General features: G+C 52.0%; 2 protein-coding genes across 8 annotated transcripts in view; one reads left to right on the forward strand and one right to left on the reverse strand.

The window, feature by feature from the left end:
* Lig1 (DNA ligase 1) overlaps nt 1-514 on the reverse strand; it is a 32,409-nt gene extending 31,895 nt beyond the window's left edge. Inside the window, exon 1 of one of the 5 annotated variants that reach the window (XM_047537837.1) lies at nt 177-514. The gene's annotated coding sequence lies outside the window, so the exon portion shown is untranslated. The remainder of the gene's footprint in view (nt 1-176) is intronic. The other 4 variants (XM_047537836.1, XM_047537835.1, XM_047537833.1 and 1 more) reach the window with 4 other exon arrangements.
* On the forward strand, nt 390-21,257 carry Zswim9 (zinc finger SWIM-type containing 9). Of its 3 annotated transcripts, none has more exons than XM_047537840.1 (4): nt 390-461; nt 1,679-1,962; nt 5,676-5,988; nt 16,158-21,257. In XM_047537840.1, the coding sequence occupies exons 2-4, from the start codon at nt 1,688-1,690 to the stop codon at nt 18,153-18,155; spliced, it is 2,586 nt and encodes an 861-aa protein (XP_047393796.1). In that variant the 5' UTR covers nt 390-461; nt 1,679-1,687; the 3' UTR covers nt 18,156-21,257. The 3 variants fall into 3 exon arrangements, with proteins under 3 accessions (XP_047393796.1, XP_047393795.1, XP_047393794.1); XM_047537839.1 differs by lacking the exon at nt 390-461 and adding an exon at nt 486-634; XM_047537838.1 differs by lacking the exon at nt 390-461 and adding an exon at nt 501-638.
* The last annotated feature ends 345 nt before the right edge of the window (nt 21,258-21,602 follow it).

Here is a 21,602-nt window from a genome sequence, read left to right on the forward strand (position 1 = left end):
GGCCAGCAGCCCGCTGCCCGCGCGCTCCCCTCTGCACCGCGCTCCCGTTCGCCTCAGCGTCCCCATGCCGGCTCCTCAGCCGCCACCCCAACCCAGCGAAGCCATGGGCCCGGACCGTGCGACACGCTTGCGGTCCCCAGCCCCAGCCCCAGCCCCGCGCCCGCGGCCCCGCTTGCCTCGCGCCGCTCCGCGCGCCGCAGCCCCAGACGCCGCACTCAGCTCGGCGCCGCGTACCCGACGGTCCCAAGTTCGCGCCACAGAATTCGCGCGCAGAACTCGGCGGGCGGGGCGGGCGCGGGGCGGGCCCTGGGCGCCGTCCGCACCGCCGTCGACGCACGGAGGTCGCCGGGAGTCGTAGTCTTCTCAACGTGAGGCAGCCCGGAAGTGGGGCGAAGCGGGGCAAGCCCTCCCGCACAGCGTGCTGGGAGGTGGCCCAAGCCTGCCCTTCCCTGGTTGAGCGGGTATGGCTGCAGGTCCCGGGAGTGACCCTGGGGGAAGGGAGGGCTCGGTGGAAGCCGCCGCGCCGGGCACGGCGGGAAGAAAGGCGGGAGGCCGCGCGGGGCATCCCGGGAGCGAGGGCCGGGCCCAGCTTCGGCGCGGGGCATTGTGGGAGGTGGACGCCGCTCAGGGTTGGGTAGGTGCGTTGGGGGGGCGAGAAGGGTGCACATCTGGGGAAGCGGAGAGGTGCAACTGGGTGGGACAGCGGGGCTGGGAGGGGCCGCGGCGAGCGGGACTAGGAGGGCTCGGGGAGGCGGGCGACGGCTGGAAGGGGCTGTAGGAGCGAGGGGAAGGCGCAGGACGTGGGGGGAGCATCTGGGATGAAGAAGCCCATCTGAGGATCAAGGGCCCTGTCTTGAACCAAGACGCACATTGGAAAGGACGGTGGCTCAGGCTGGGAGGAAGGGGCCACAGCCTGACCTCTTGGGCTATGCATCTTAGGAGGAGGTGGACTACAGATGAATATTGGTGATAACTTCTGGAGTTGAATTTTCCACAAGTGGGCCACACACCTGTAGGCAAAGGGTCCATGACGGGACGTGGGAAGCACATCTGGAGATGAGAGCATCTCTGGGAAGCAGGAACCAGAGCTGAATGTGATGGCTCAGAGGGTCACATCTGGGGGAAAGGCAACAGTTGCATATGGGAGGAGGGAGCTACAGGTGCACGAAGAATATGCCTGAGGATGAGGGCATCTGCTTGGATGTGGAAACACATCTGGAGATGGAGCATCTGTAGAGAGGGGCACAGCTGGATATGGGTTATAGCCAAGTGTAGGCATCCAAAAAGGGGAGTTCTAGATGAATGGGGGCACTCAGGTTACTGCCAAGGGTGGGAGACACATCCAGAGGGGAAGAAACCTTGTCTGGAAGTTCAGAAAATAAGGAGTCATCTGCAACTGAGCTTAAGGGTCATATTTGGGAGAAGGAGCCCAACTGTACCTCGGATTCAAATCTAGGAGAGATGGGACCAGAGTTGGAAATAGGTTCCAGTGGAGCCAAGGGGAAATGGGTTAAGGAGAGAAGAAAGCTGAAGTGGAGATTCATATATGGAGAAAAACTTGCATCCAGCCGTGGTCCCCATGGGTAGAAGTACCATCAGAGATGGGGCGGGCTAAGAATATGAGGTACCCCGGTGGGGATGGTTCTGATATACAGCACTACTCCCCCTCTCCACTCAGGGCCCCAGGATGGAACTGCCAGAGCCCCATCCCAGCCCCGCAGCAGGGAAGGAAGAGCAGGAGCTGCTGGAGCGGACCTTCTTCTCCTGGGCGGAGTTCAGTCGCTTCTTTGACAAGTGGTGCCAGCAGCGACTGGTGGTCTTTTCAGTCAAGAGCTCCACTCACGTGGCACGCAGCCCTTGGGCCAGCGCACCCCCACTGTACAGGCTCATCCACGTACTCAAGTACAGCTACGTGCTGCTGGTGTGCAAGGACATGCGTGCGTCCAGCCAGCCCGCAACATGGTGCGTGAGCCTGGGCCGCTGCCCTGCAGAGGGGAGGGGCACAAGGGGGCGGGGTGGGCAGCGAGCCCCGCTCCCAGCGACGTGAGGGAGAGAGCCTGACGGAGGCTGCTAAACACCAAAAGGCCGCAAGTCAAGGAAGGATGCCTAAGTAAGAGGGAGATGGAGCCCAGTTTATAGACTTTAACAGAGGGAGACACAACCAAAAGACAGGAAAACAAGATTCACAGGAAATTCCAGAGACACCAGAGCAAGCAGAGAAGTAGGAGAGCCATGTTTTGTACCAAAAACAGTGGGAGACCAAACTAGGGAAGGAAAGCCACAAGACCTAAAGATTCCTCCATTCAGTAAATACAGGACCAGGTCCCACATTGGAACCTGGAGTATTTAAGTTGGATGGGGGTGGGGGCATTGAGCAAGAGACAAAATCCCTACCCTTCTAGAACTTTCAGAGTGGACAGGTAGATGTACGTTAGAACAAGCTCACAGGTAGCTCTCTACAACTGAAATGCTATGAAGAGGGACCCATGTGCGATCCTGGAAAGCCAGTACTCACCAAGGGCCAGGGATGTTCTTCATTGATCCAAATTTTAAGCAGATGATTCCCCAGACAATGCTGAGTTCTAGGTTCCCTTGGACAGGAAAGGAAGCAGACAGCCACCTCTTCTTTGGGTCTTTGGTGCTCAGGTTTGTACCAGACCCTGTGGCTCTGCTGCTTCGGATTTGTGCTCTCACTCTCCTTGTTCTACCTGCTTGGCCCCTGCAGGTGTGAATTTAAGATCATGGGTTGTAGAGCCATAGACAAGAGTAGCATGCTTTAAAAGTACAGGCTATGCCTTCAGGCTGCCTGAGACCAGCTCTGCTGCTTACTGGACAGGGCTTTGAGCAGTGGACTTCACATCTCCAAGCCTCAGTTTTCTCAGCTCTGAAATGGGGTTGTCACAGTACCTGCCTCAGAGGGCTGTTGTAAGGATGCCGTGGGCACTTCCCCTGGGACCCAGGGCAGCTAGTTAAATAAGTGGTAACCGGAGTTGAAAGCACAGAGTGGACTATTTCTCTGGATGATGAGTCAGTGCTGTTGAGAAAGTGACGTCACCCTTCTGGCTCAGTTACCTCACTTGGAAGATGGAGGGCATTAAAGAGTTTGACTGATAGGTTGCTGAGGATTGAGTGAGCTGATATGTGTCAGGTTGTTCAGGAGAGCATCCAGTACAAAATGGGCACTCCACAGCTGTCCTCACCTGCAGTTATTTAAACATTTGTTGTGGGTTTACTGTTCTGTAATTTTCTCCTTATTCTAGAAGGAGAGACTCAGAGCCAAAAGCAGAACAGTGTCCAACACATCACATGACAGTCTAGAACATGAGCTTGCAAGCAGCTCAGGCCTAATCAGGAATTGCTTCACTAACAGGACCCAATTCAATGTGACAAATACTTATTGAGCACTTATTGTGTGCATGCCTTTTGGTGGGCATTTGGAACCCAGAACTGGTCTAGGCCCCTGATCTGCTCAGAAGCTAATGGAGAAGACAAAGCCAAATAAATAAATAAATAGAAGTAGTGGCCCATAGATCTGAGAGTGAGATTGAGGAGGACAAAAAGAAAGTGGTTAGCTGTACTTGAGAGCTTACAGGATGGTTCTGGAAGGCTTTCTATAAGAGGTGACCAGTAACTAGAACCTCAAAGGACTTTGTATGTATCTTTACATATGCACAGCATTTGACTTAGTAAGTACATGGTGCTTAGTATGTACAGATAATGTCCCAAGTGCTCTACAATTATCAGAGCCTCCGGTCAGGAAAGACAGCTATGGAGTAGATGGGGACAGTGCCCTGGGGATGGGCCTGGTGACCAGTTGGACCAGAGGGATGGTCCCTGAGTAGGGAGCTGAAGAGGGGGTCAGTGACTTGGACCCATCATTTCTGAGCTCTTGTACCCTCCTCCCCAGCAGGGTCTCTTCAGTGTCAGGGCCCAGGGGCCAAAGTCTGAGACTTGGAAAGTCAGTGTGAGAAAAGGCAGGAAGTGAGGTTGGAATGGTGTCAAGACCTGGACCTGGTGGACCTGAGTCCAGTGGCTGAGACTTTATCCTGGGGGTGCCAGGGAGCCCCAGAGGGCTGTGAGCAAGATCCCTCTGTGAGCGCCGGGTGCAGCAAAATCCTTCTGAGGCCACATAGGCGACAGAATGGAGAGTTGGGAGGTTGGAGAGGAGGCTGCATCCTGGTGGGGTCCAGGAAGCATAAGGGCTTTCTTTCTGGCTACTCTTCCCAGAGGTTGCACGGTAACCTTCTCCAAGTCTCCCTTCCTGCCGCTCCAGCTCTCCAGCTGCCAGACCCTCTCCTCCACCTCTATGCACTTCCCATTCTAGGTCAGGATTGCTCAACCTTTGGGCAACATGATGACTTTCCCCCCAAATTAAACACATGTAGCCAGCACCCAGAACAACCAGCAGAACATGTCTAGTCTCCAAAAGCGCCCCCCACACTGCCTGCCTCCCCCGAGGGTCAGCCACTCCAGGATCACTGCCAACTGAGGTTAGCTGCCTGCTGTTGACTTTTATATAATGGGAATCCCGTCTCAGGTTGTCTTGGGACTGGCCTGACAGCAGGGGTGTGAAGGTCATTGTGGTGTTGGAGGTCATAACAGTCTGCTCATTCTTAGTGTTGCTGGCATTTTACTTTTGGGATACGCCCCAACTTGTTTTCTCGCTCGTTGGATGTTTGGTTACCTCTGTGAACAAGCCAGCGTGTCTCTTTTGGTGGCATTTATCTTGAGTAGGATGGCAAGCTCCCAGGAAAGGTGTAGGCCCTGCTTCGAAGATACTGCCACACAGTTTTCCATTTGATGCTTGCGTCGCTGGGTGACAGTTCTAGCTGCTCCATGTCCTCATTAGGCTGGATGTTATCAGTCTGTCTCTCTCTCTCTCTTCTTTTAAGTAGTGCTTTTTTCTTTTGTTTTGCTTGGGTTAGGAGAGGAGTCTGGCTGTGTTGCCCAGACTGACCTTGAACTCCTGGACTCAAGTGACCCTGCCTCAGCCTGACAGGTAGCTGGGACTACAGGCTCCTGCCACCATGTCCCTCATCAGTCTCGTTGGCAGGGCCATCCTGCTGGTGTGTAGTGGTATTTCTTTGGACTTTTCATTTGTGATCTCCTTGGTCATCACCCCTGGTATATATGAAGTTTGAAAACAGAGAAACATGCCTTCCCTTGTTTATGGGCACACAAAACATGTGGGAAGGTAAAGTACGTAGTTTTGGTAGTGGTTGCCTCTGAGGGCAGAGGAAGAGGGATTTGTTAGGGCAGAATTCATGGAGGGCTTCAACTTGCCATGTTGTTATTGCTAAACCAGAAGCAGATACAGACTATTGCTGATGTTTTTTGGAGGCAATATAACAAAGCATTGGTTCACTTTTGACAGAGCTGGTGGTGGGAACAGAATTTTCACAACCTCCTAGTGCTTACTGTGTGCTTTACATGTATCAGCCCTTCTCATCCTCAGTCCTAATGTCTGATGATTGTTAAGCCACCTTTGAATAGATGAGGAAACTGAGGCACAGAGACTCTAAGTGACTTGCCCAAGATCACACCGCTGGCATATTCTTAAGGCCCTTGACTCTTCTGTATGATTAAAACTTAATTATTTAAAAGCGGAAGAGAAATGTGGAGAGGAAGGAGAGGGCGGCTGAGGGATGTGACTGCGGTGGTGGTTCTTCCCGCAGGCCCCGTCAGCCCAGCTGCCCGGCCTTCATCACCGTCAAGCTGAGCCCCCTGCGGGACCGCCTGGTGGTGTCCGAGTGCCAGCTGACCCACTCGCACCCGGCCTGCCCGCGTGAGTTCGCCCACCACTTCCGCCCGGGCCACCTGCTGGCCAACTCCTGCCTGCCGGTGCGCATCACCAACCAGATCTCCAAGCAGTTCGTGGCCCCAGCCGACGTGCGCCGCCTGCTGTCCCACTGCAAGGGCCCCGACCACGGCGTCCTGGACGCCCTGCAGGTGCTCGAGGGGCTCTTCCGCACCGACCCCGAGGCCAAGGTAGGGTTGGGGAGACCTGAGTCGCGCATCCCTTCCCCACCCGCTCTCCCCTGCACTCCTTCCCTGCACCCGCGCGTTCCTTAGCTCAGACATGGTCCCCGGTGCGGCCCGCTGCACCTCTGTCCGTGGACGTGATCTGATCGTGCGCCGTTGCCCATCATGTGGGGCTCCTGGGCACTTGAAAGGCAGCCAGTGTGGTGGGGGACTGAATGCATTTAATTTCAACCTGTTGAAATCTGCGTAGCCATTTGTGGCCTTCAGCTACCTTGCAGCTCCAGTGGGAGAAAGCAGCAGTGGACAAGGACATCCAGATGTGATGGGAGTTCAGTAGTGCCAGAGGCCTAGGGAGATGAAGCCAAAGCTGGTGGAAGATGCTCTCTGGTTCTTCTTAAGGTCAAACCACACAGACAGAAAATGCACCAATAAGGAGTATATAATTTGATGAGTGTTGAGAGGTGAAGACTTCCCTGAACTCAGCACCCAAATCAAGAATGAGAAGGGAGGTGCTGTGTTGTAGAAGGTGACGCAGTGGAGACTTGTAACACAGAGCAAGGCGAGGGCTTTCCCAGAGGGCTGCAGGGGTGCTGTTGTGGCTTGGGTGGTCAGGCAAGGCCTTTTGAAGGAGAAGGGGATGCAGGGAAGACCAAATGGAGGGAAGGGAAGGGACGCCCATCTGTCATCAGAGGGAAGAGCTCCAGGCAGAGGGAAGAGCTCCAGGCAGAGGGAACAGCCAGTGCAAAGGCCCAGAGGCTGGAGCAAGCTTGGAGAGTTCAGGATGCTGCCCCTCCATCTTTTTTTGATCCACCTTCACAGATAGGTGGACTTGAAGTTTAAAAAAAAAAAAAAAAGGACAAGGGCAAAAACTGGTATCTCCACATGGCTGTGCCTTTGTCTTTAAAGCATGGAAATGACCCCAGCTCAGGGTGAAGCTGAGATGTGAAGGCATCCTCCTTGCTCAGGCCCAGAGCACTCACCCCACCTCTATCGCCTGACCAGTAACCAGCCTGATCATGATGCTGTCTAACTTTTTTGCTCTGTACCAGGCACTACCCTAAATGCTTTATGTATTGTCATTCCTTATTTTGTTCCTTGTCTTTTTTTTGGATCTGGGGATGGAACCCAGGGCTTCGCACATGTGAGGCAAGTGCTTACCACCGAGCTACATCCCAGTCCTTGTTGTCATCCATTTAAATCTCACCTCAGATGAATGAGGAAGGAGACTTTCCCATCTCCATTTTACAAAGGAACAAAAGCCCTGAAGCACAGAGAAGTCAAGTAACTGGCCCAAAGTCACACAACTACTTAGTGGCAAAGCTGGGTTGGGACCTCAGTCTGAACCTAGGCCCACAGTCTTCACTGCTGTGCTGGTCCCCAGATGGAAGCAAGACCCGGCCCCACTCCAACAATTCCAGCCTCCAGAAGGGTAGGGGCCTTCCCCAAGTCTTTTGCTGCTCTGGAAAAATCCCTACTCCACTGGTCCTCACAGAGCTAGTAGCTGTTATCCACTGTCTCCATGGAATAAATAAACCTCAGCCAGTCTCCCCAGAAGCACCCTTTCAGACTTCGGTGCAAGCAGCTCTTCCATGAATTAAAGCCATCCAAACAATGGGATTGACTTTTAAACTTCCATTTTGAATGCTGCCAACCCAAACTGGGATCAATGAAAAGCCCCTTTGTCACCTCCTGTCCCCAGGTCCTCTCCTCAGGTCACCAGAGTTACCAGTTGCTTATAGATTTACTATCTTCTTATTCTATAGTCCAGCATTGCCCGGTGGAACTTCCTACAATGATAGAAACATCTGTGCTGTCCAGTATAGTAGCCACTGGCCTCCTGGGACTATCGACCACTTGAAGCATAGCTAGTATGAATGAGGAACTGGATTTTAAAAACTTAAAGTAATGGAAATTTCAACAGCCCCAAGTGACTGGCGGCTTCTGCATTGGACAGCACAGTGCTATAAATGTTCAGGTAAGTTTGCATTTCTGTATTTTTAACCTCATTTATTCCCCCGCCCCTGCCACTCAGTGGGGCGGCGTGTTCTGCACACCACTTTGCTTCCAGCTCTCTGTGCTGGGGAGTGCCAGGGGTCAGCGTCTTTCGTTCTTCCTCTGGGGCTGGTCAGATTCCCCTGAGAAAGCTCTGGCCTCCTGGCTGGAGGATGAAGGCCAGGCTGCCCATGTCCAGGAACCTCATGGGGAAGAGGGCCAGGAAGCTGTTTTTCAGTCAGCAAGATGCACCAGTCCCATATGGGATTCCCCCTCCCTCATCCTGAGATGGCCTGATGTCCCCAAGGCCAGTGCCCCTTTCTGCTTTACCCTGTCTTCAGGAACAGGGAAGGGCAGGCAGGGTAGGAGGAGGGAAGGGTGGGAGTTAGAGGTCAAGTCGCTTCTTCACTGCTCCTGCCTTGTAGCTTCTCCCTGCCAGAGGTTGCCGGGTCCGTAGGAGGACTGTGTGTTTGGTACTCAGGACTCCCCATCTGCTGGGTTGGGGTCAGTTTGTTCATCTGCTTTCCAGCTTCCAAAGTTTGATACCTGCCATCTGTCCTGTTGCCTTGTCTTTCAGGTTGTAAAAAGCCATTTCTATAGATGTACCTGAGGTTCAGGAGAAAGCGAGTTGTGCTCAGGCCATCATTGACACACTTCCACCCTGCTTTCTTTCACTTACAAGATTTATTGAAAGAGTTCCGCATTGTTAATATGTTAGTGATTATAAAAAAGAGTTCCTTTTTGCCATTCCTAGACTAGGCTAAGCAACAGTCGGACGTTGTTCTCTTCACTTCCCAGCAGTCTTCCAAAGGAGACTGTATCAGCTTTGGGTCACTGTAATGAAATGCCCAAGGCAATTAACTTATAAAGTGGAAAGGTTTATTATCTCGCAGTTCTGGAGGTTCCAGTCCAAAATTGGGCAGCACAACTGTGGAGTGGCTTGGGTACAAGGTTGACCATTGTGATTTGTGAAAGCAAAAGATTCAAACAATCAGTATGTCACCAGTGGGTATTGGGTTAGTTATTTAACTCATGACACTTCCATCCATGGAATACTATGAAGTACTAAAAAAAGAATGAGAGCAACTCTAGGCACTGATCCAGAAAGATCTCTCAGATGCATTTTTAAATTAAAAAAAAAGCAGGTTGCAAAACTGTACATAATGTGCCATGTTCCATATAAAGTAGAGAAAATAAGACATGCAGGTGTGCTGCTTATATTCACAGAAACTTTAGAAGCATGCTAAGAGAAGTGGATGGGGGAGGAATAGAGAGGAGAAACAGGATGGTTAGAAGGAAGAGCTGGCAGTGTGACATTTAATTGTTTAATTACATGAATTCTGCTGTTTCACTTTTGGACCACGTAAAATGTGCACATTCAGGCAATTTTTTTTTTTTTTTTTTTTTTCCTGGTGCTGGGGATTGAACCCAGGGCCTTTACCACTGAGCTGCATCTCCAGCCCTTTTTATTTTTTATTTTGAGAAGTGCCTTGCTAAGTTGCTGAGGCTGGGCTCAGACTTGTGGTTCTCATGCATCAACCTCCCGAGTCCCTTGGGTTATAGGCATGCACCACCACACCCAGCTCCAATAATTAATTTTTAAAAAGAAAATGAAAAATGGGAAATAACCCCAATGTACTATACCCATTTGTGTCTCTTTTAAAAAGAAAAATTAAGGGGCAATTGATGGAGCGGCTCAAGACCGTGTCGGGCCTGGGGTCTGCTGTAGTAACAACCCTGGCATCTCAGTGGTTTAGCTCACTGAGCTTTACTCCCTGCTCACCCTCCAGGAGAGGAAGCAGGAAGGACTGCTAATCCTTCATCTGGGGACCTAGAAGGACAGGATATACTGTATGTGTCTGGGAGGGCTATCAGGGCTGTGTCCGGGAGTCATGCCTAAAGTAATTTCTGCTCACATTTCATTGGCCAAAGCAAATCACATGACCCTGCCTGCAAGTGGTGAGGATAGGTGCATAATTGCCAAGTGCTTGGGAGAGGGAGACCTACAGTTACTTGGAAGAGGATAAAGGACTTTCTGGGGAGCCACTTTACCAAGGGCCTCTCATAGCCCTACCTGGATGTGGGGTTCAGGTTCCCCCTACTCCGTGGACTCATGGACCTCTTGCATCTCCCAGCAGGAGTGGTCTGTATGTTAAGAGCCCATTTTTGGAATAGATCAGCCATCTTGGGAAGGACATAACAGCTTGCAACTTAATTTATGTTGATATGTGCTTTTTACCCATTCTGGCTATGCTGTGTACTGGTTTTGGGGCATTGACAAGTTATGAACAGGCTACTTAATTTCTCAATTAAGAACAGACTACTTAATTTCTTAATCCTCAGTTTGGGGATGGTAACAATAGATTACACCTTATAGAATAAGAAAGAATGCCTTATTGTTGTCTGAGGAGTAGGTTTGTGTTTAATAGGGAGAGGAGAAAACAGTACCCAGAAAGTAGGAAGCCCTCTAGGTGTTAGCTATTTTTAACCCTCTGCAGATCAGAGTGAAAAACAGTACTATTCTGATCTTCTGTTAAAGGGAGGATGGACTGGATATAGGAGGAGGCTTAGGTAGAACACAGTGCTGTGATTTCTGGTGTTGGCACTTGTAGAATCTGCCTTCTAAGGCAGATGCTCCCTCTGCCACCAACTTGTGTGTCTGGAGATGATACCTGCAAAATTTGATACCTGCAGGGTCCTCAAAATTTGCTCCCTCCTGGGCTTCTGTGTCTCCCCACAGGAACTGTGTGCCTCAGGCCAGAAAACACTGAGTCAAACCTGTTTGGTCACTTTCACCAAGTCGGAAGCGTACAGTGATGACCGATAGGTCCAGTCCCTGCTCTGCCTGGCAGTACTGTCTGGGTGGCTCCAGGCAAGCAGCTGGACTTCATCGTCTGAATTTCCCCATCCAGAACAGGAAGATGACCCAGGCAGGCATGGTGGTCCACGCAGAGAATCCCTGCAACTTGGGAGGCTGAGGCAGGATGATCACAAGTTCAAGGCCAGCCTCAGCAACCTAATGAGACCCTGTCTCAGAAAGGGCTGGGGGTTCAGGCTGGGGTCATGGCTCAGTGGTGGAGCGCTTGCCTGGCATGTGGGAGGCGCTGGGTTCCATCCTTAGCACCACATAGAAATAAAATAAAATAAAGGTCCATTGACAGCAATGGTCTGGGGGTAGCTCTGTGGTAGAGCACCCCTGGGTTCAGTCTCCAATACAGAGAGGGGCACCAGAAGGTGGGAGGTGATGATTCTGTTTTGCAGGGTGGTCGTCAGGGTCACAGGAGTTGGTGCTCAGGACTGTGCCTGGTGCAGGGAACCCGCTCCACACATGCTGTCGTGTTCCTGAGTGATTTATGCACCTGACGTCATCTTTACATTTGCTCCTTTGGTTTGCTGGCCGTCCCCTCCCTCTCCGGGTTGCCTTATTGCTCCCCTTGGTGTCCAGACCCGCACTCAGCACATCACACTTCTCAGTGAGCCTGTGGTAGAGCAGCACATTCATTACAGGGTCCCACCATCCTCACTGCCACCAACACTGAAGTGCCACCCACACATCTCCCCCTAGCCTGCCTTTGATCCCCAACCGTTCCTAAAGACCTGGACGTGGCTCTCAGCCCCAACACTTGCTAATTCCGTGGACTTGGCAGGGTACTCCCCTGGAGTAGTTGGGGGTCCCAAAGACCATCCCTAGGTTCAGTGATTCACAAAAGGACTCACAGAACTCAGAGAAATCATTAGACTCACCATTATCATTTATTACAGCAAAAAACATAGATTAAAATCAGCAACGGAAAAAGGCACATAGGGTGGAACCCTGGAGACCAGGCGTGAGCTTTCAGGTGTCCTGCCTGGAGGGGAAGATGTGTCCATATTTCTCCCAGTGACAGGTGACAGCATCCATGAAGCATTACCATCTAGGGAATCTAACCTGAACCTCGGTGTCCAGGGTTCTTGGTGGGGGTCTTTCATGTAGACGTGTCTGACCTTAGTCTCCAGCCTCTCCAGAGGTCCAGGGGATACAGCATGGCCCAAGGCCCCCACCATGAATCACAGCGTTAGCATTGACTGTCTGATGTGTCCTAAGGCTGCAGAACAGAGACATGTCAGGCAGAATGACCAAGGGGCTCGAGGGGTCCCCTCAGAAGCTGACCAAGGACAAACCTTTTCTTTGAAGTGTGCAGGGTGTGGACAGCCCAGGCCTGCTGAGTTCTTCCTTCACTGCACATCCAGGCCCTTTCAGCCTCAGTGTGCATATCTGCAGCATATGGTCCCTTCTCAGCGATGACCCTAACTCCACCGGGGGAGCCCCAGCAGCCCAGTCCCATTAGCCTTCCTGTTCAGCCTGCATCGCATGCTCAGGTGACCACTAACACTCGGTGAGCACTCACACCAGCGCTGCCTGCGTGCTTCACGCACATTAACCCATTCAGCCTTCATGATATCTTTATGGTGTAGATGCAGCTATGCTCCCCGTCTTTGCAGACAGGAACGGGCAAGAAATACGCTTTCCTTAAGTTACACAGCTGGTGCGTAAGTTTACGCAGCTGGTAGTAGACAAACCTGGATTCGGATTTCTGTGACAGTCTGGCTCTGGGTCTAGGAGCTCTTAATTTCCTGATCCTTGTGCCTCTCAGCTGGAAGGAATGCCCACTGTCCTATTGCTCATTGACTTGCTTAGTCCAGCAGGGCAGGACTTGGGCCTGCCTTACTCTTTTGGTCTCCTTAAGGCCTAGCATGGGGTCAAGCATTCAGTAGGTACTCAGTAAATGTTGCTTAAGGAACAAGTGCAAATGCAATAAAAGTTTATAGACCCCTTTTTAGGAAGAAAACCCAAGATCAGGAATCTGAGTATTCCCTGGAAGAGCAGAAGTTAGCTTCTAGTTAGTCCAGGGTTTGCCTGCTCTGGACAAGTCTCAAGGCAAATGCATTTTACTGTCTCCGTCTATTCCTGACTCCCAGGGAGGAGAAGATGTAAACTTACCTAATTCTGTAGAATTGTTCACTTTTAAAAAACCCATTATGGCTTTTATATTTGAGTCAGTTTCTAGACCACTGCTGTCCAATAAAATTTTCTGTGATAATGGACATGTTATATATCTCTGCTGTCTAGTAGACACTAGCCTCATCTAGCTGTTGAACATGTGGAATATGGCTAGTGCAACTGAGGAAATGAATTTTTATATGTTTTAATTTTTTTTTTCTTGCAGTGCTAGAGACACATTCATACTAGGCAAAGGCTCTACATCCCCAGTCTTAAAATTTTAAATTTAAACGTGTGACTCATGGCTTGCAGGACAGAGCAGGTCTAGATTGAACATCTACTGAGAAAATTATAGTATAAAGATTAATGATGGTTGAAAAATCATTAGCTTTTAGTAACTCAGGCAATGGTAAGTGTACTGATTTTTTTAAAAAAATATATGTTGAATTCCAGTGTTCTTTAAGATGATGAATCTGTTATTCAGGGTTAGAAAGCAGTTTCATTCTTCTTTTTGAACTATACCAGACCTTTTTTTCAGTAGATTTTTTTTTTTTTTAACTGAGCATAGTGCATCACTTTTTAAATGGTCTTATAAGATGGTGGTGGCAGAATGGTTTGTGGAGAGATGTGTGGTTAAACAGGATTCAATCCTGCCTCCTTCTGCAGCTGTGCATTGGCTCTTTTAGGGACTGGCTGAGGGGCCCTAGCCACTGGCACGGTACAGGGGAACCCTGACTCATAACTCCCAATCTCTCCTCCCCATCAAGTGGCCTTTGGGCAATAATGAGACCAGAGTGGCAGAGACCAAAGTGGGAGAGAGACAGAAGATGAGATCACAAGGGCTGATTCCTCCTAATAGTCAGCTTTGTATCATTATGACCAATACCAGGCATGGGCTGCTTGGGAAATAGTGTTTGGCTCAAGGTTCTGCAAGGTCCAAGTCTGAGGTGGAGCAGCCCCACTGGTTCGGGGCTCTGGTGAGGATGGCACCTCGTGGTGGGTATGAATGCCAAAGCAAGTATCCAGATGTCCATCCAGGAAGAGGAGAGAGAGAAAGGAAGAGTGAGAGTCTGATGGGTCCCTCAGTTCCCTTGGGGGGGGACACACTTCCAGTGACCTCAGGACCTCCCAACAGGCCCCACCTCTTAAAGACCCAGGGCACGTCCCAGTGCTGCCACCCTGGTGAACGAGGTAGAAGCCCTCCGACACGACCCATATTCAAGCCATAGCATCTCCTGAGGCCCATGATTGTGGTATGGATTCTTGATCCTCACTGGAGTGGGATGGGAAGGCCTGGGAAGCTCTTTCAAGCAGTGGACGGGGCAATCCGATGGGAGTTTTGAAAATGCTTCTTTGTTGCCACTTTGGGGAACAGACAGGGTGAAGGTGGACACTGGGATCCCAGTGAGGAGACGGCTATAATAATCCAGGTGGGAGAATGTGTCGGCCCCAGCCAGGTTGGTGGCCATGGGGTCAGGGAGAAGTGGCCAGGATCTGGACTCATTCTGAGTAACAATTCTGGGGTTTAGGTGTGGAATGCATGTGGAGGATGGGGAAGGAGAGAAAAGAAGCATCAGCCCTGTGCGTTGGGGCCTGAGCCATGGGGTGAATGGTCTGTAGCTGGGATTTGTGCATACCAGGCATTGCTGCAAGACTTGGACAGGACTGACCTCATTTTAGCTTCACCAGGACATCCCCATTTAAACAGATTCCCATTTTGCCAGACAAGGAAGCTGAGGCTCATTGGGGGGATGTCACCTGCCCAGGGTCCCATAACTAAAAGAAGGCAAACCTGAGATTCAAATGCAGAGTCTGTTAGCTGAACCTGCACTCCTGAGAAGAGGCCACTGGATATCACTGTGCCCTCCTGCCTTAGTTCACTCCCTCCCTCCAGATGTTTTGAGTTGGCTTCCTGGGACAGGTACTGTGAAGAGCATCAGAGATGCAAAAGGGAACAACATTCTGGCCCTGTGGGGCTTACATCTTAGGGAGGGTGAACAGGCAGAAGGTGAATTGGCAAATAAAGACACCATGTCCTAGAGGGTGGCAAGTGCTGTGTCCCACAGGACTGGGAGAGAGATGGGGCCTTGGCTTAGCTGGGATGGTGGTGTTGCAGCGGAGATCATTATTATAATGTTGAACTCTTAGAGAGCACTTACAACTTGTCGAATGAGTAATGGTGGTGATGTTATTTGTGCCAGGAAATGTTCTATATGCATTTCATCCTTCCAATCGCAGAGGGATTTTTTTTTTTTTTTTTGGTGGTACTAAGGATTGAACCCAAGGTTGCTCTACCACCCAGCTACGTACTCAGCCCTATTATTATTATTATTATTATCATCAGATACTGGGTCTTGCTAGGTTGTGCATGCTGGCCTCAAACTTTATGATCCTTCCTCCTCAGCCTTCCAAGGTGCTGGGATTACAGGTTCGCCACTGCCCACTGCAGGGTGTACACAGAGGGACTCTGTCACCACTTTACAAATGAGAGGGAGTTAGGGAAATTGTGGGAGCTGCTTTTTTAACAGTTGCTGCCTCTCCTGGCTGGAAGGAATGAATATTCAGTTCCTAGGGCAAGAAGTCTCAGAACCCAGAGGGATTAAGGAGGAACTGAAACTAAGATACTGGAAGATAAAATCAAGCAGTTAGGACATGGTGGGGGCAGGACTCAAATCTGGACCATCTACCTCTTCAATCTGCCATTTACCAGTAGACCACCTCCTAATTGAGCCCCGGAAAGCCCCAGCAGTAAAATAGATTTCTGGGCCTCGACCCAGAGTTGCAGCCTCAGTAGGTCTGGGGCAAGCCCAAAAAGGTGCATGTCTGTCCATCGGCTGGTGCTATACAGGGCCCACACTTGGAGAATCACTGCTCTAAGCTGCCTGACAACTCATGAAGGAATTAGCACTTAGTCCCCAGTAGGAAAAACGGAAGCTCCGCCTAAAAGTGTATATGCAGATATCATATTGCTAATAGGTCTTGGTGCCTGGATCTCAAACCCAGACAATCTGCATTCTTTTGTTTTTGTTTTGTTTGCCATTTCCCTACACTGCCTCCTGCTGGTTAAAAGGGTAAATGCATATGCAAGTGCGAATGAATGAATTCCCTGTTTCCCCAAAGGAGGAAACCGCCTTCTGGGGAACTGGGCGGGCAGCCCCAGCCTTCCCTGACCTCTTTCCTGCCTCCTTGCCCTCGCCCGCAGGTGAAGCTGGTGTTCGTAGAGGACCAAGCTATGGTAGAGACTGTGTTCTTCCTGACATCGCGCACCCGGGCGCTGTTGCGGCGCTTCCCACGCATACTCCTGGTGGACCGACTGCCGGGACTGCAGGGCGCGCTGGACCTGCTGGCCGTGCTGTGCGTGGATGGCGCAGGACGCGCACGTCAGGCTGCATGCTGTGTGGCACGCCCTGGCACGCCAAGCCTCCTGCGTTTTGTACTTGTCTCGTTGCTTCAGAGTGCACCTGACGTCAAGGGCCGAGTGCGCTGCCTCACTGCGGGACCCGAAGTGGCAGCGCAGCTCCGGGCCGTGCGCCAACTGCTGCCCTGTGCGCGTGTGCAGATCTGCCGCGCGCAGGGCCTCGAGACGCTCTTCAGCAAGGCTCAGGAGCTGGGAGGTGCCAGCCAGGAGGACCCTGGTCTGTGGCCACTGCTCTGCCGCCTGGCGGGCGCGTCATCCTATGCAGCCTACTCCGAGGCCCTGGCCGAGCTGCGTGCCCAGGGCCCGGCCGCCTTTGTTAAATACTTCGAACACAACTGGGCACCCCGCCACGACATGTGGGTGCGCTTCCGTGCCTATGAGGCGTCCCGTGACCTGGACGCCTGCGCCCTGGTGCGTGGCCACCGCAGGAGACTTCTGCGCCGCCTCAGTCCCTCACACAGTGTGGCCCAGTGCCTTCGCGACCTGGTGGCCATGCAGTGGGCGGACGCGGCGGGGGAGGCAGCCTCCGAGGGCGCTGATGGTGATACAGCATGGCTGGAGAGCCTGCCCGGGAGGGGGACCCAGGGGGAGAATGAGAGGGTGAGGGGCCTGGAGACCAGTGACTGGGGAGGCGCTCAGCTAGAAACTGAGAAGGGGAGGGGATTGCAGGCGAGAGAACAGAGAGGGGTCCAGCTGGAGAACCAGAAGGTGAGGGGGCTGGATGGGGGTGGCTGGAGAGGCGCCCAGCTGGAGAAAGGTCACTTGAGAGGACCAGAGGTCAGAGACTGGAGGGGGGCCCAGTTGGAGGATCAAAGGATTAGGGTGTTAGAGACCACAGACAAGAGGGGAAGAACCCAGTTTGAGTCTGAGAAGGCTGGGGGTCTTGAAGGAAGCCCCTGGAGGGGGGGCCCATTGCAGGAGGAAAGGGCAAGTGGTCTGAAACTTGGAGACTGGAAGGGGCATCAGGTGGAATTGGATAAGGGCAAGAGGCTGGGTCTCAGAAACTGGAGGGGGAGCCATTTGGAGAAGCCCCTGGATTTGGTCCCTGAGAAGGGAGATGGAAGGGGGCCCCAGTGGGGAGGGGAGGGGAGGAGAGGGCCAGAGCTAGCAGAAGAGAGGGGAGGGAAGTTGGGTGTCAAAAGGAGACGCGGCCTGGAGGACATAGTTGTGGTCCAGCTTGAGGACACTAGGGTCACAGGTGTGGCAAATGGGGACCGAGAGGGAGCCTGGTCTGTGGGCCCCACAAGCAGAGCAGGACAAGCACCGGAGTGGGGGGACAGAGGAGGGAGGGGTCCAGGGCTGGGGAATGGAGTCCTGTGCACTGCCCCCATGGGGACCGTGTTGGAAGGCAACCCAGAGCGGGCAGTGATGAGGAGTGAGTCCCCGCCTGTAAGGGTGGCCCTGCAGGAAGGAAGTGAAGAAGGCCCAAGGGAACCAAAGAGGCTTTGCTGCCCCTCAGGAGAGGAGGAGGTAGATTGGGAGCCACTGGCCAAGTTCCGAGCAGCCTGTGGGCCAGAGCTGGCAGACCTGGTGGCTGAGGAGCTGGCCTTTGCCAGGCAGCATGGGACCCGGGGTTTCCACTGGACTGGAGCTGGCTTTGCTCTCAAGGACGGCACCTCAGACTTCTTCCTGGACGGGGCGCTGACCCACTGCAGCTGCTCCATCCACGCAGCTCGCCGCCTGCCCTGCCGGCACCTCTTTGCAGCACGCCTCCTCACGGGGGCAGCCTTATTCCACATGGACCTGCTCAGGGATTGCTGGGGGAGCGCCCAGGAGCCCTGACCCTTCTGGGCTCCACCTGCCACCCTCCACTTGGAGGGCATTCTTCAATCCCAAAGATAACAGTGCTGAGGCCAAGGAGGGTACCCCAGTCCCTCTGGTCACCTCCTGGGTCATCCAGGGACCTCATCTTGGTAGTTTGCCTCTCTAGGTCCAAGGGGAAGCTGGCAATGGTCTCTGAGGTCCTAGAGCCACAGCTGAGGAAAGTGCTGATGGCCAGGGTAGATTCAGAGGGCTTCCCTCAGAAGAGGGCGCATGTGATGAGAGGTGTGAACAGGGTCAGGCCAAGGTGGGAAGCAGGAAAGGGGCTGAGCTGGGGGAGGGGCAGGAGCTGGAGGGCAAAGGAGGACACCAGGATGTGGGAGGTTCTCACAGAAGCAAACTGGTCCTGGAGGGAGTGCAGGGGTGAGGGGAAAGCACTGGAGAAAAAGGAGAACAGGAAGACATGGAGGGGCAGGGGAGAGAAGAGAGGGGAGACAGAGGAGAGGACTCGAGGAGAGGCAGAAGTGGAAGAGAAGTAAGGAAATGCAGAGGAGGATGAGGGTGGGACCAGGAAGGGGGAAGGAGACAGGGCGGAGAGGGAATTTAAAAAGGGGAGGAGACAAAAGAAAGTTATGAGAGTTGGAGAGAGAACTGAGAGGGGAATGATCTGGGTGTTTCTCCAAGACCTGGAGACTTGGCTTTCCTTCACCTCCTGCTTGGCCATTCCTGGAAAAGGGGGAAAGGGCAATGGGAGTCTGGAGGGATGAACTGGAGACTCTCCCTGCAGGGAGGGGAACTGTCCGGACCGTTGTGCTTCAAGACCGGAATAAAGCAGTATTATTTTGGTTTCCATGCTGAGTTCATGGCTTCAGGGGGAGAGTGGTAGACCCAGACCCAGAAGAAAATTGAGCTGGCTTGTATCCCTCTATTTTCTATCAACAAAGCCTCCTAGGGCCAGGTGGATGGAGGAGCCACAGTGAATCAAGCTCCACAGCAGCTCAGGCCTCATCTTTCTCCCCTGGACTAGTGTGCAACGGTGGCAACTTTCAGATGGGAATTGATGCTACCCTCAAGCGACTGGTCCCTGCTGATCATCTTTGTCTGTGACTGGTTTGAGAATGGACTGGTGACCACTCCTAGGCAATGAGTCTGCTCAGGTTGGGGTGGAGCTTCTAAGAAAGATTTCCTCATTCCTAAGAAGTCTCAGAATGAGATGGTCAGGTCTAGACCTGCTTGCGACCACCCTGAGCTGGTGTGAGGAGGAGCCCACGCTGAAGGACTGAGCCGAAAGATGAAGACAGTCTGGATCCTTGGCTGATGGGAGTTCCTGGAGTCTGCTCTATCGTGGAACTTCTTAAGTGGAAGATATCTTACTGACTGAGGGAAGTTCAGTGGGGTTTCTGTTGTCACAACTGATGCAGGGTATAAATTCCAGGTTGAGGTGACTGAGTACTTCTCAAACTTTTGTTGAGATGCATTTGGGTTCAGTAGGTCTGGAGTGGGGCCTGCAATTTAAGCATGATGCAGTTGCTGACAGGCCAGGAGGAACACTTTAAGCAGCAACAAAGGAATTTGAGGTCAAAGACAATTCAGAGGTTCAGGTTGTGGGAAGTCCATGGCTTCAACTGCTGCTGGATGCTGCAACAATGTCAGGTTTCCCCTCTCATTTCTCCGGTTCTTTGTGAATTCCTTCCAAAAAAGTTTCTGTCTTTTGGCCAAGAAATATAGCTACTTGGAGTTCTGGTATCATGGCTTGATCCCAAAAGACTTTTCTACCAGCACCCATACAGTGAATCTCAAGGAAGAAACTGGACTTAATAAAGGTGTCTTTTATCTTGGGTACATTAATGCTTTGTTAACATCAGCATTTCAGAGATATAGAACAGTGAGTGAGCCCTTAATGACTTGTGTCTTGGGCCGTCTAGGGGGTTGACTAGACTCTCGCTTTTCAAAGTGTGATCCACAGAACAGCATCATCAACATTTCCTGGGAGCTCATTAGAAATACAGAGCAGGAAGAGGTGTACGGTCAGCAGAACAGGCCAGGGCAAATGATTCTTCTAGAACTGAAATTTGAAGGACTTGTTGCCCAAGAAAAGAGGATGAAGAAGTACATTCTCGGCAGAGGTAGCAACATGTATAATGGTATTTTGCTCTTGTGAAATGCAAGAAGTAGAAGAAAAAGAAGAAGAAGAAGGAGAGAAAAAAAAAAAAAAAAAAAAAAAAAACAACCAAAGTTAGTGGCCTTTAGTCCTCTGTATACCACCTCTATATCCCACATGCCCATCCCACAAGTAAAGTCAGTCCCTTCAGTTCTCTGGTGAAGGATCATATCTTCCCGAAGGCCATCCCTGAGAATTCTTTCCAAAGTCACTTTACCCTCTTTCTCTACTTTATCAACACCACTTCCTGGAATTATACCATAGGGCTATTTACCATTTAGCATTGTGGTTAAGCTTATCAAGTACGAAATCCCAGCTCCATCCATGTGGCCTTCAGTTGCCTGACCTCTCTGTATCAAGGCTTGGGAATAATAATAGTACCTACCTCAGGGCTTTAGGGGGGGAATAAATGAATTAGTATGCAACACCAAAAGCACCCCAGTCACCTATTAACATACCGTGTTTTCCACTGACCTGTGTTTGCGATTATTAACAATCTCCCCCAAACACCAAAATAAGAGATCCATTTTATTCTCTATTGTACACCAGTGCCTGGTGCAAAGTAAACTCTGGGCTAGAATAATCAAAGAATAAAAGTGGAAAACTAGTTAGGAGGGCTGGCGTCTCATTTTTTCGTTGCTTTTGGTGACGATCATGCGTGCTCTGAGATACTGGGTCTTCGGTAACCTTGTTCCTGCCCTCATCCCGCTCACCCATTGAACTTCGCTAGTGCAGCTGCAGCAACCTCGGAACTACAACTCCCAGGAGGCCGAGCGCCGCCCCGCTCTCCGAACCCACGTCCCTTGGCAGAGAGCGCGCGCTGTGGGATCCGATGTCGGGCGCTGCGTCTGAGCCTGTGCCGGCCGTTTGGCGCTTGGTCGGGGGCGGGGAGAGGAGTGCGGAGGACTCCTCCCACGTTGGGTCCCCCGTGCCTCTCAGGTTCCGAGGGGTCTGGGCCCAGGGTGCCGTGTCTGTGGATGAGGGAGATTGGGGGAAGGAGGGGCGGTCTTCTGGTCTCCATGGCAACGGGGGGCGGTCCCTGGCTGGCACAGGCGGGGCTGGAGCCACAGGTCGACGTTGCCGTAGTAACCGTGGGGTGGTTAGGTGAGGGGCAAGGAGAAGGGGATTAAGGACGTTTTGCCAGAAATGAGAGTACCAGCTAGGGAATTGGGGTGTTCTTGGAGGAATGGAGGGCGTGATGGAGGAATCAATTTGAAATAAGGGAGTTGAGCTGATTTTAGGGGGATGCGGGTATTTCGAAGGAGTGGGAATGTTTTGAGATTCGTCTGTAATGAGGGGATTTAGGG

This window comes from Sciurus carolinensis, unplaced genomic scaffold (assembly GCF_902686445.1).
Source record: "Sciurus carolinensis unplaced genomic scaffold, mSciCar1.2, whole genome shotgun sequence".
In the NCBI taxonomy this organism is placed as follows: Eukaryota; Metazoa; Chordata; class Mammalia; order Rodentia; family Sciuridae; genus Sciurus; species Sciurus carolinensis.

Bases quoted from the DNA above. Each gene is read 5' to 3' on its own strand.
- Zswim9 (XM_047537840.1), top strand. From the start codon at position 1,688: ATGGAACTGCCAGAGCCCCATCCCAGCCCCGCAGCAGGGAAGGAAGAG. The intron at 1,963-5,675 runs GTGCGTGAGCCT...TTCTTCCCGCAG, and splicing joins TCCAGCCAGCCCGCAACATG to GCCCCGTCAGCCCAGCTGCC. The intron at 5,989-16,157 runs GTAGGGTTGGGG...CCTCGCCCGCAG, and splicing joins GCACCGACCCCGAGGCCAAG to GTGAAGCTGGTGTTCGTAGA.